Consider the following 12,862-nt stretch of genomic DNA (forward strand, 5'->3'; position numbering starts at 1 on the left):
CCTCTGAGCTGCTCTTACTCTATATTTAAATCCTGTTTTTTCTGAAATGAAGTGATGCAGATTTGGACAATATTTTAAAGAATATAATATACTCCAAAAACATAAGATATGATTAGTAGAGTAAGTTTATACTGGCTTTCAGATCTATTCTTATGACAGCTGTTTAAATGAATCACAGCAACTTAAACTTTTAAAAGTACAGTTGCACCATCTCACCATTCTCTGCCCCATCTTCCCCTTTCCCTCCTGCTCCACTCCTTGTAGGGTGAGGATTAAAGGGTAAGGCAAGAGAGACCAAGTCAGGCCAAATCATACATGTGCAGGGTCAGATCCTGTCTTTATTTTAAAATGATATTCTGTTCAATATGGATATTTTTTCATTAATTTTGATCACTTTAAATGTTGCATTAAAATATTATTTATCTTGATTCCTGAGTTTTTTGGCCCTCCCAGTCAATTCTACACCTGAGGCAGTCACCTCTCTTACCTCAGCCTAGTTCCTGCCCTGTCCCCTCAGATATATCCCCCTCCCCTGCCACCTCCTGTAGCCCAAGCCCAGCCCTCTATCAGTATATTTTGAAAAGACTTTCTATGTGCATCTGATACAATCCTAGACTTAGACATGCTACAGAATAGGAGGAAAGCTCTAATATTGTCTTTTTTTTTTTTTTTTAGAGGAAGACCCTTTAGTTTGATATTGATTCTGCAGATATTTTCCTAGGTCCCTTTCAATAAGTAGTTCTAAGAAAGGTGTGGCAATCATAAAAGTTTTCAAATAACTTTTATTTGGGAGCTTTTAAAACTAATTTACCTTATTCCTTGCCCTTTATATCTCCCTTAAGGAGGAAAGGGAGGGAGGGACAAGATAGACATGGATAGGACATTGACGCCAGTTTGAAGGCATCTCTAGGACTGGAGTGTGGAATCTTTGCCTGGAGAATGGTAGGTTTGGGTGTGCAGCTCACAGACTCATGTCATATTAAGGCCCAACTAGCTATGAGTCTTTATGATTCAAGATGAGTTGAGCGTTTTCTATAAGGACTCAGCATAGTGGAGTTGAAAGGATGATGACATCTATCTCTGGTGTAATCTGGGTTCCTGGTCACTTCATCTCCTCAGATTAAGACCCAAAATTGTTTGACTCGCCCTCACTTTAGTTTTCTGTGTAGAGCAGTAGAATCAGACTACCTGGGTTTGAAACCCAGATCTTCCCTTGGTTCCTTTGCAAATTGAGGTTCTCTCTGAACCTCAGTTTCCCCATTTGTAAAGTGATGATAACAATTCCTCTTTCAACAAATGGTCGTGTCTAGTAAATGCTAAGACTTCGGGAAGGGCTGGCATGACCTAACATGACCAATGTTCAAAAGATGTGTGATAATGAATTTGTCTAAACTATGTCAAGAGTTGTTTGCACATTTCTACCTGTTTTTGTAAGGTGATGGATCAAAACAGGTGTATTTTACATGCCTATTAGTTATTCATAATTGTCCACAATGTCTAAGACCTTGTACTAATACTTTGCATTTGTAGATATTGGAGATAAAATATATGAAGCAACTAGCACAGTAGAATATCCTAGAGTTTCAGGACACAAAAATTGAAATCACAATGTTCTTGTTCAACTACAACCTCAATGTCAAATCAATATAATGTATAAGAGGCATGTAAAGCATTAGTAGAATGTAGACCATTTGATTAATTATTCTTGAAGGAATATTTTTTTAAAAAAAAACAAAATGAAATAAAAAGCCCCGAATAATTGTTTTCTACTCTTTGATTTGTGATTGAATTTTTAAATGTTTTTATCTTTTATCTTCAGGTACTAAATCAAACTTCCCGACTTGAAATACAACTGCTGGAGAATTCATTATCAACATACAAACTAGAGAAGCAACTTCTTCAACAGACAAATGAAATTCTAAAGATTCATGAGAAAAACAGGTGAGTATTGTTTTGTTCCAAAAATATTTACTTATCTATATCCTCTACCTCTCTGCCAACTCTTTAAAAAATGAGGTTGAGGTGGTTTACAGAAAAAGAAATATAGACCTAAATTAAATAATTAAAAAGATAGGTGGCCTTATGGTGAATACAGTATGTCAACAATAAGATTAGTACTGTTGCTTACACTCCTGAAACACTTGCTTTTTATAACTTTTAACATTAATTTCTCTAATGTTTATTGGTTAAATCCTACCATATCCACAAAAATTATTTGATTCTATAACTGATTTCAGTGACACAAAATATTTACATTTTTTGGCACAATCAAAATATATAACTGTAGAGAAAAGAATTGAGCCTATTGAATTATTACTGAAACCCCTACTCTTAAGCTTTTACAAAGCTACAGTTTTTGGAATTCAGATGTCTTGCACTAGAAAGATGCAAAATTTATATTTTTTCCAGAAAATTATTTACAGGTAAGGCTGATCAAGAGTTTTGTTTTGTTTTGTTTTGTTTCATTTAAAACCATTTACTCTAGTTGTAATAAATGTCTTCAGTTAGCTTTACAAATGTCATAATACGATTATGCTTTACAAACTGTGAATCATCTCAGATAAGTGAAACGGGACTTAGAGAGCTTGAGTGCCAGGACAGTGAAAGACTTTATTTTAAAGTAATCAGTATTAATGATGGAAAGTTCAAAACACTGACATCTGTTGGACAAGTATCTTGTATTTAATTGCATTTTGTTCTGAGTATTTGGACAACTTGAATAAGTTATTATAGTTCTTGGATGTTATATTGGTTTCAAGACCGGTGTATTGATAGAAACTAATTAAATGCCATTGAGTTAGTGGAACTAGAGTTTCTTTCATATTCCAGATCAGGAAGGCACCTAAGAGGACTGCTAGTTCTCTTCTTACTTTACATATGAGGAAACAGAGACTCAGTGGAGGCGGGTGACCTGTCCAAGGTCACACAGCTTGCTAGTGGCAGAACCGAGAATGTAATCTAGGTTTCTTTGCCACTAGTCCTCCTCTTCCCGTTATAACACAAGGCCCCTTCAGATTATCCACAAGGATTTCTCAACTTTTTGCTAAAAGTAGACCTTAATGCCAACAATTACAATTAAATTTCTGCATGAAGAAGATAAACCTGTTGGTTTGGAATCTGGAAGGGGTCACTTATGCTTTATAACTTGTATTTCTAAGTTTTACATTTATTTATCCTTGGACCATGTCATGGGGTAAACTGTATAACTATAAATAAACTTGATGGGCCTTGGCTCTGAGCTGGCTGTGTGATGAAACGTTTTAGAATTCAAAATCCCATTGAAAAATACCATTTATCCTACTGCAGCTTCACATTAGTCTGACATATACAAGTATACAACAGGTATATTTTACCTCAATCATCCATTGATTTAAGGTCATGCCCCATGCTCTAATTTTGTCAGTAAAAATGAATCCCATTTACGTTAATATATTTCAAGATGCTACTTGTGAAAGCTTTCTCCAGGAACCATGAAGAAGTAAAAATATGACAATTTTACCTTATTTTTCTGAGTGGTTATTTTTTTTAATTATATAAACAACATACATTTATTATAGGAAAAAAGAAGAAAGGACACAAAGTAAAACTAAAAACTGTAGTTTCATTGCACATACTATGTATGAATATATTTTTCACAAAAAGTTGTTTTACAGCCTGCTTTCTTTGGTAATAGATACCTTTTTATATAAAAAAAATCCATCTAACATCATTCTTCATAACTTCATATTTCATTTATAGGTATAACCTAGAGTGGTTTTAATCCATCTCTCAGTAGGTATGTTACCATCTGATTTATCTTCTAAAAAGTTTCCAGCATGAATTTACATTCTTTAATTCTTCCCCTATTGATATTTGAATTATTTCTTGATCTATATCTGCCATTTTAGCTGTTATGATATCATAAAATAACTGGGAGGCCTAAAAGGTCTTATTATTAACCACAAAAAAAAAATGCTGTCCTGAAGTCATGTTAAGTGTCACTGAAGTGTCAGGTATCCTGTCTCTCTCTTTCTGTTTTCCTCCTTTCTCAAACTCATTCTTTGTTGTTTTTTTTTTCTTTCTTCTTTTTAAAAAAATATATCCCTTCTACCTTAATTTTTTTCATTTTGAAATTTTTGTCTTTCTATCATGATTTTTGAAACAGCTCTTAGTATCATTTCCTGCTATGGAATTCTCACTATGAAATGTTATTTTTTTTAATAATATGAGTTTATTTCAATTATCAACATTGAGGACATGCATTTTCATGGTCTAATACTTTGAATGACAATGAAAGTTATGGCTAACAGATTTCTTCAATCACTTTTTATTATCTACTTATCTGTTATCTATCATCTATTTCTATCATTTATTTATCTGTAATAGAAATAAAGTTAAGGGCATATGGCTTTTTTCTTCTCATTTTTGACATTTCTTCACAAATGCCACTACCTCAGAAAAACCTTTTCTAACCATCTTATTTAAAAGAATTCCTCCTTTGCCTTACAGTTCCTCTCTATCCCTTCACTGGATTCTATCCTCATATGAATTATCACTGACGTTATATCATAATTCCTTATTTACCTCTTTATATATTTGCCTAGTTACTTATCTGTCTCATTGGCAAAATATTCAGTGCTATGAAAGCAGGAAATTACTCTATCTAGTCATTACCAGATTTGAATATCAGGAACTATACTGGTAAATGATCCATCCTCCATAAATATTTTTGGATGACTAGATGGTGAAATAATGTACTCCAAGAAAGCTACTATCTTACTTTATTTTTCTACTCTTCTCCTTCAAAGTTGTTCTCTTCATTCCATCAGTGGACCTGAGTCAGGGTGCAGGCTCTCAAAAGAGCTTCACTCTGGATCAAGCAGAAGGGGCTGCTCCATGTGCTGCAGCCTCTCAGGGGAATCTGACTCCTGATCCCATGCACATACATGTCTTCATGCAATAAAAATTCATCAGTTTTTCACCATATTAGATTCTAATTTCTACAGAAAACTCAGGTTTTCCTTGCATATAAAATTACACCATTTACTGATAGTGTTAATTTTTTCAGGATTATAGCAATTCCTTATTCTAGTAATATAGGTATCTCCCAATGAATTCAGGGATTTAGCTTATAATTTGAAATTCATTTCTGTGCTCATGCTGACACAAACTTACATGCATCTTATACTCCTACCCCACACCTATTTCATTTTTGACCCTTGATCCCTCAAGTATGGCATTATCTCCCATGTGGTTCTGGGAGTATTTTTCTATCACTTTCTGTACCTCCTGGCATTGCTGTATTTCTACAGTTATCTGTCTCTCTTCTTGTGGAAGGGTTCAGTGTATGTAATGGAGTGTTGGTTGAATTAGTTCTTAAACCAGGCATATTCTATCATGAACCATTTTTTTAAAGGTGGGTTTTTTTTTTAATACAAACCAAAAATACCCATTTGTGGTGCATAGCATACTTTCTATTCTGTTAATTATTATTGTTTATTTTCATGTGCAGTGGAATTAGAAGAACTCTGCCAAGCACTTTGTGGAGCCACAAAGAAATGTGCTCCCCCCATTCAGGTGGATACAAGGTCAATGTCAAGCATGAAGCTGTTTATATTTTTTAAAAACAGTTTATTGATTATTCCTACCTATACCTTATATGAATTTTAATCTTCCAAATGCAACAAGAAGATAGTTCTACATTGAGGCATCTCTGAAATGTAGGAACAACATGCCTTTAGTTGGTCAGGTCTGGTTTGGATCAACTAATACACTTTGCAAAGAGGATTATCTAAATTAAGCTTTGCTTCCTCCCCAAGGAATGTCAGGGGTTGTGTCTGGGTGTGTGACTTACCAACATTGAGTATGTTGGGGCCTCAGCTGCCAAGTCAGTGAGCTGGCCCTGAGGAAGGTGTACCACCTCTTTGGCAGAACAAGGAGGAATATTTTATGGTTAGATTATACTACACAAACATGCTGAGAGGTCCTGCTGATTTATATCCTGACAAATTAAATGCATCACTTGTAGGATTGAAAATGGATTTTTGGCCTCATTAGATTCATTTCTTTATCCCCTAAATGGCCAAAAGCACAAGCAGAAATAGGATTAGCAACATTTCTCTGCTGTTTGTTTTCCTAACAGTCTGTTGGGGGGTGACTCCAAGAAGCTTCCCGTTTGCTTTCTTCAGGAAATATTTTGTTTGTTTGTTTGATGCTACCCTAATGTCTAAACTGCATTTTATTTTGTACCTCAAGGAAACAGCACTTGGAAGTAAGGGATCCACAATTCTCCCATATAATTGAAATTACACAACCAAGAACCCAAGGAAATGGGAAACCTTAATATTTACCTTGCTCATAAAGAGATTGGTATGAACACAAAGTGGGACATGAAATTGTAAAGTTTTATTAGTTTCCTCAGCGTGTTTCCTACTGCTTCTGTTCAAAACAGTGGAAAAGAGTTATACAAAGAATGATGTCATAATACAATCTCCTTCAGATGAACCAAATATGAGGCTGAATCTGTTAGTCTAAAAGTTTGGTCAACTGGCCAGGTTACAGGGCACCTGCCCATCTCTTACTTAAGCCCAACTTTTTTCAAGGTGGTAGCACAGCCAGGCAAAAGAATATCCCAGAAGAAATCTTTCTGCCTCACCAGGGTGTATAGGAAGGTATATCACCACCCCATATATACAAAGATGGAGCACATGGGCTTTCTTAATAATTGTGTTAAATGTGCAGAGTGAAGATTAGGGAAATCTTCAATAAGGCCCTTCAGAGAGAAATGCAACTAAACATGTGATGGCCATTCCAACATAGTTTGAGCAATACTAGCTCTGCCTGGCTGTCTACTATGAGGTAAACATCTGTGCCAGGTGCTTTTACATCCACTGCTGCTAATCCTCCAACCAATCCTTCCAAGAATGTATTATTTCCATTTTACTCATAAGAATATCTGAAGCCCACAGAGGTCAAGTGATATGCTCATGACCAAACGGCAAAATTAGGGTTCAAGTCCATGATGATTCTCTGCCTTAATTATTATAAAAATTATTTTTCCAACATGATGCAGCCTCAAGTATAATTGATGTGATTGTCAAGGTATTCTCTTAACACAAACAAACGTAAATTTGAAGAAAGGGACAGACTAGTTGTTTTTGGCTTATTATTATACAGGTAATTATTTATTTCTTCTAATATTGGAGTAGATATAAACTATTTATTTTACCTTGGGAATTCACTGATCTTATTTGACAAGCCTCGTCTGTCTTCTAGCTGGAGTTATGGGAAGTTATTAAGTTAATTAATTTTAAGTGATTGAAGGGTGTGCAATTTCAAGGTACCAAATTATGCCTTACGGAGTACTGTAATGGCATAATAGGTATTGATATTTTAATACTTAATATACCCAAAGAAATGAAAGTTAAATCACAGTCTTTTTAATTAAATATATTCTCCAGTTGATAAATTTATTACAAATTGCACTTTAAAGTAACACCTTGCTAACTTCTAGCATTAGATAGGCTGAATTATATTAGTTGTGTATATCAGGGACCAGAATTAAGTGTCTTTTTGAATTTATATTATTTTATTCTATTCCTTGTAGGTAGAACACCTAGAGATTCTGATGTTAAGTAGAACCTTGTCTTTTTTCTCCTTTCAATTTTTAAATAATGAGTTTAATGGCATATAGAATTTTTGTCTTTAAAAGTACAATAACCTTAGGAACTTGGAGTGAAATAGAATCCTGATCAAACTGGAAATATAAGGGTCATATCTTAATTTTTCCCTTTCCTTAATTCCCAGCAACCCACCAGTCACTGTAGATGCCATCAATTCCATCTCCTAAATATTTTTCCAACCCATCCTGTCCTTCTATTCACACCAATTATGTCTTAGGTCAGACGTCCTTGTCTAGGCCATTGCAGTGACCTCTGTGCCTTAAGCCTCGTGCCACTCAGACCTGTTACCCAGAGCTCTGCCAAAGTCTTCTTTCCAAAATGCAAGTCACACTACTTTTCTCTTTTAATTTTCTATCAACCTCCCAATGATTCTCTAAACCTTATTGAAGAAAATTCAAGTTCTTTAGCACAGTCCATGATCATTATAGTTCTAATTGTGCAGTCTTACTTCTAGTCTTCTTATTTTTTAGAAGATACGGCCCAATAGCTAAGAGCATGAGCTCGGAGGCCACACTGCCTGAGTTTCCTTTTCCCTTGATCCCTGATATAATCCGCTGTCACATATTATTTGTGTGACTTTGAGCAAGTTATGTAAACTCTATGTGCTTTGGTTTCCTAATTTGCAACACAAGGATGATGATAATACTACTATATGGAGGTAATGTGAAAACTAATTGAGTTAATGCCTACAAAGCACTGAGAATAGTACCTGGCATGCATAGTAATGTTTAATAATGTTAGTTGTTGGTATCACACTGTTATTTCAGACATGTTTGATGTTTGCCTTGTCTTGTATACCTGACATTCCTTATTCAACTGACAAATTTCTGTTCATTCTTAAAAATTCGTTGTCTATGTCAGCTGCTCAAAGACCCCTTCTCTGACTCTACTAGATAGATTTGCTCATTACAAGTTATGTGATAGCACCGTACCTGTTTTTCCCCATTATTTCATGTATCCCATAGCATTATAATATATATGTGCTTGTGTGTATGTGTGTTTATTTATCTATATTTATACTGTCAGGCTGTGGCCTTCTGGATCAGCGGGGACTGTTTTTTATTTATCATTGTCTTCTTGCTCCTGGGCACAATTCTCTACACTTAGCACATTTAGTATTAAATGCTTTTTGGATGTTGAATAAGTAATTAACTGGCAAATGTCCCAGGAGCTGCAACCCAGCAAATGCCATTTATACACACATAAACATACACACACACAACTGGCAAAAATACTTTTAGTGGAAAACACAAATTACATAGTTTATATTAAATATTATAAGCCCATGAATTGCCCCTAACATAAATGAAATAGAAGTAGTGTTTACACCACTATTCTGCATTCTCAAAAACCCATTACTCAAGGTTAATAATCTGTACTCTGAAGTTCGCTAATTCAGCCCAACTTTTTAATTTCTACTCTAGACCCATGACTGTTTACCACATTTCTCTGAAAAATTTTAAAAAGTGAGACAAACTTGACGTAAACATTAAATTATATACATGTGTGTACAATTGCATGTCAAAGCTGCCCTAATTCCATATACCTTCCACCCTCTGCTTGTACAGTATCATCATTAACAGATTAACAGTTTGCTGCTTACTCTTCCAAACTTTGTCTGTAAATATGATAAAATGTACATATGTATTGAGAGTGTGTATGTCTGTGTGTGTTTACACAGACACATACCATACATAATTGCACACATGTACAAGTATATATTTATATGATGTATGTGTATGTATGTAGATTATTTTAAATGCTGGGACTTTTTTCTACTATTTATAACAATTTATCATGAATATCTTACAGATAACTAGATACAGATATACCTCATTCATTTTAAAGAATGGGTAGCAATCTATTTTTATAAATGCATTATAATTTATAATTTACTATGATTATTGTTTATATTAAAAATAATTTATTAGAATTAGAGTTGATGTGATTATTTAAAATTTTTTATATATGTTGACAAGTTATCTCTAAATTTTACATTCTCTCCAAGTGTTACTGGGCTTTCTAATTTCTTATTAATCTTGGCTGCTTGAGAGGTTAAGTTGTGCATATTTTCATATTTATTGATCATTTCCATTTCTTTTTCTGTGACTAGCCTTTTCATGAATGTTTCTCATTTGCTTTTTTTTGTTATAAAAACACCATTATTGGATGTAATCTATCAGTTGAATAATTAGACAAGAATTTTAAATAATTACATGGTTTAAATAAGTTAATAAGTGATCCATTTAGCAAAGGGTTATCCGAGCACCAGCAAATGACAGGTATAAAGAACTGTGATGAGAAAGGTGAATTACACATAAGTCCTGCCTTTAAGGTCTGCAATCTAAAGGATCTTAAGGGATACTGGATATTATGGCCTTTGTCTCTATTAACTTGTCATATTATTCAAATCTGTGCTTTATTTGAAACTGAATTCTCAGTCTGGAAAAAAATTGTTCTTTTATAGCACTCTTCCAAAGGGGAAATAAAATCTGCTTATGATATGTTTTCTAGGAATCCATTATCACAAAATATAGGGACTGCTCTTAGAACCCTAGAGCCAGAGCATCTCAAAAAGAAGGAAAATTTTAGCTGAAAGAGAAAAAAAACTAACAAACAATCATTTTTCCCTTAGATTATCTTTGTTTCATTAACTCATATGAGCTCTTTAATGGGTATTAAAACTCTGTCATATGTTACAAATGTTTTCTCTAGTTTGTTATTTATTGTTCAACCTTTTTTTAATAGAAGTATTATATTTTTTTTCTTTTTCTTCATTCCTTTTTTTTTAATTTCAGCATATTATGGGAGTATAAAAGTTTAGGTTACATATATTGCCCTTCCCGCCCCCACCCCCGAGTCAGAGCTTCAAGCGTGTCCATCCCCTAGATGGTGCACATCTGCACCCGAATGTTTATAGCAGCACAACTCACAATTGCAAAGATGTGGAAACAACCCAAGTGCCCATCAATACATGAGTGGATTAATAAAATGTGGTATATGTATACCATGGAGTACTACTCAGAAGTATTATATTTTTATGGCATGAAATATATCAATATTTTTTCTTCTTAATTTCTGACTTAATTTCTTCTTAAATATACTGACTTCTGCAGTATATTTAGCTTATTATTATTTACCCCAAGCTTTTAAAAATGTATTCCCTAATGTTTAATTATAATATTTAGTCGTCTTCTTCAAATTTGAATTAGCAAAGTTGACTATGGATTTTGCGAGAAAATTTAGTGTGCTCAAATTAGAAACTTAATGTATACATTGAACCTGAATTAAATATACCTTTGTTTAAATGGGGGAGGGAGGAAGAAACCACTCTTTACAAACCCTATTTGCAACACATGTTGACATCACACATATTAAAAATGAAAAATATTGAAACATGTAAATAGGTTCAGACAGATAAAAATTAGGTTTCTATATTTTCAACATCTTCCTTCTTGATTGAAGAGCTATATTTACACAGATAAAACTTAGGCGACTGTCACCACTGTGGATTCATTGGCTGATATGTTAAGAACTCTATTGTGGGAAACAATTTGAAAGAGAGAGCTTTTTCTATGAAAGTTTCAAGATGTGTTCAATGATTTGAGATATTTTCAATAAGGTATGTTGGAGGAAACAGAATGTGTAAAACAGGGGGAAAAAATCAACCAAAAACTTTAAACAGGGCTTTATGTACACTCAGTTAGAACCTGTTAATAAAGTTTAAGGCCTAGGTTATTTGTTTATTTTATTCTTCATTCAAGTGCATCTCTGCCTCAAACTAGAAGCTAAGTGCCAAAATTCTATGCATGTCTCTTCTCAAAGTGTTTCCAGAAAGATGGGAAACAGGAAGCAATGAGAATCCTGTGAGAAACTGTCTTTGGATTTCTAGCTCAGTTTGTATAGATTGAGGTCCACGGTTTCGTAAATTGTTATTCTATGGAACACTAATCCTAAAAGATACATCTTAATAAAAACCGTTGATTTAATCTAGGCCTCCCCAAAACTGAACAATGGAACACTTATTTTGCCTTAAAAATATATACTGAATACACTCTAGAAAGCAGTGCTCTGGAATTTAGAATCAGCATCCAGGATTTGTGTTACACACTTAAACTTAAGCTAAACTTGTTCTGGAAGACTGTCATCAGGGAAAATCTGACCACTTTGCCTACTTAACATTAGGACACTGGAGCTGTAATGTTGTCCTTCAGATCAACCTGTATATGTAGAGGTCTCCATATCTAGCTGAGGTGGAAACTCCCAACTGACCTGCGTAGGGAAAATGTTAAAGAACCAGTAAAAGGCTTCAGGGACAAAATGGAATATGATCAGTATATTGAATAAAAAATTAAATTTATGGCAGAGGTGTTAAGGCAGAGTAGTACTTAATAAAATCTCGGTCCACATTTAAAAAGCTGGTTTGGCAAAGAAATTTTGTTTTTATACTTGGAAAAATGGGTAGGTTTAAATATTGTGAAATACAAGTTCCCAGAATAAACAGATCGAGAGCAGCAAATACTAAGGGGGTGCCAAGGTGATGCCTTGGTTCCTGGTATAAAATGAATGAGCAGAAATAGGTAGAGATTATGTTATTCTTAATCAAAGAGATGAGACTATGGAATGCTCATTGTCACAGCAGTGGGATGTCATGGGTAGATTTGTAATCTAGCAAGTTAGAAGACATGGCTTTTTATCCTGCTTCTGATACTTAATATATGCATGGTTTTGGACAAGATACTTCAATTCTTACCTATTTATGAGGTCTTGTAACATCTACTTGGTGTTTATCACTATATTGCTTTAAGAATCAAAGGAGATAAGGGTTTTTTAAAAAGCTGTGCAACTGTATTGGTACAAGAATGAGATAGTAGGTAGAGATAGTATATAGATTTTTCTGGCAAGTAAGTTTGGATTCAAACCATACTGGAAATAATGACAGGGAAGGGCTGACTTCCAAAGTAGATGATAACCAATGGCCGAGAAGAATCAAAGAAAAGAAAACACAGTCTTTTGGAAGCCAAATATAAAGAGAAGATGAAACAGAGGGATGAGGGCTGTCAAAGGAAGGGTCAAAAAGAGATCAGCCTTGCCTGAAGACGTCTAACAAGTTATCATTAATATGAAGGATGTCCCTAATAAATAAAGTTAATAGAGAAATACTGGAGTACAGACGTTATTAAGAAAGCTCCAAGTGAAGA

General features: G+C 34.2%; 1 protein-coding gene across 2 annotated transcripts in view; it reads left to right on the top strand.

Annotated features, from left to right (window-relative positions):
• Window positions 1-12,862, top strand: part of ANGPT1 (angiopoietin 1) — a 233,485-nt gene that overhangs the window by 150,401 nt on the left and 70,222 nt on the right. For both annotated transcript variants that reach the window (XM_045560910.1, XM_045560911.1), the window contains exon 3: window positions 1,820-1,941. In XM_045560910.1, the coding sequence (XP_045416866.1) occupies window positions 1,820-1,941 (122 nt within the window). The remainder of the gene's footprint in view (window positions 1-1,819; window positions 1,942-12,862) is intronic.

Source organism: Lemur catta, chromosome 9, assembly GCF_020740605.2.
Source record: "Lemur catta isolate mLemCat1 chromosome 9, mLemCat1.pri, whole genome shotgun sequence".
NCBI lineage: Eukaryota > Metazoa > Chordata > Mammalia > Primates > Lemuridae > Lemur > Lemur catta.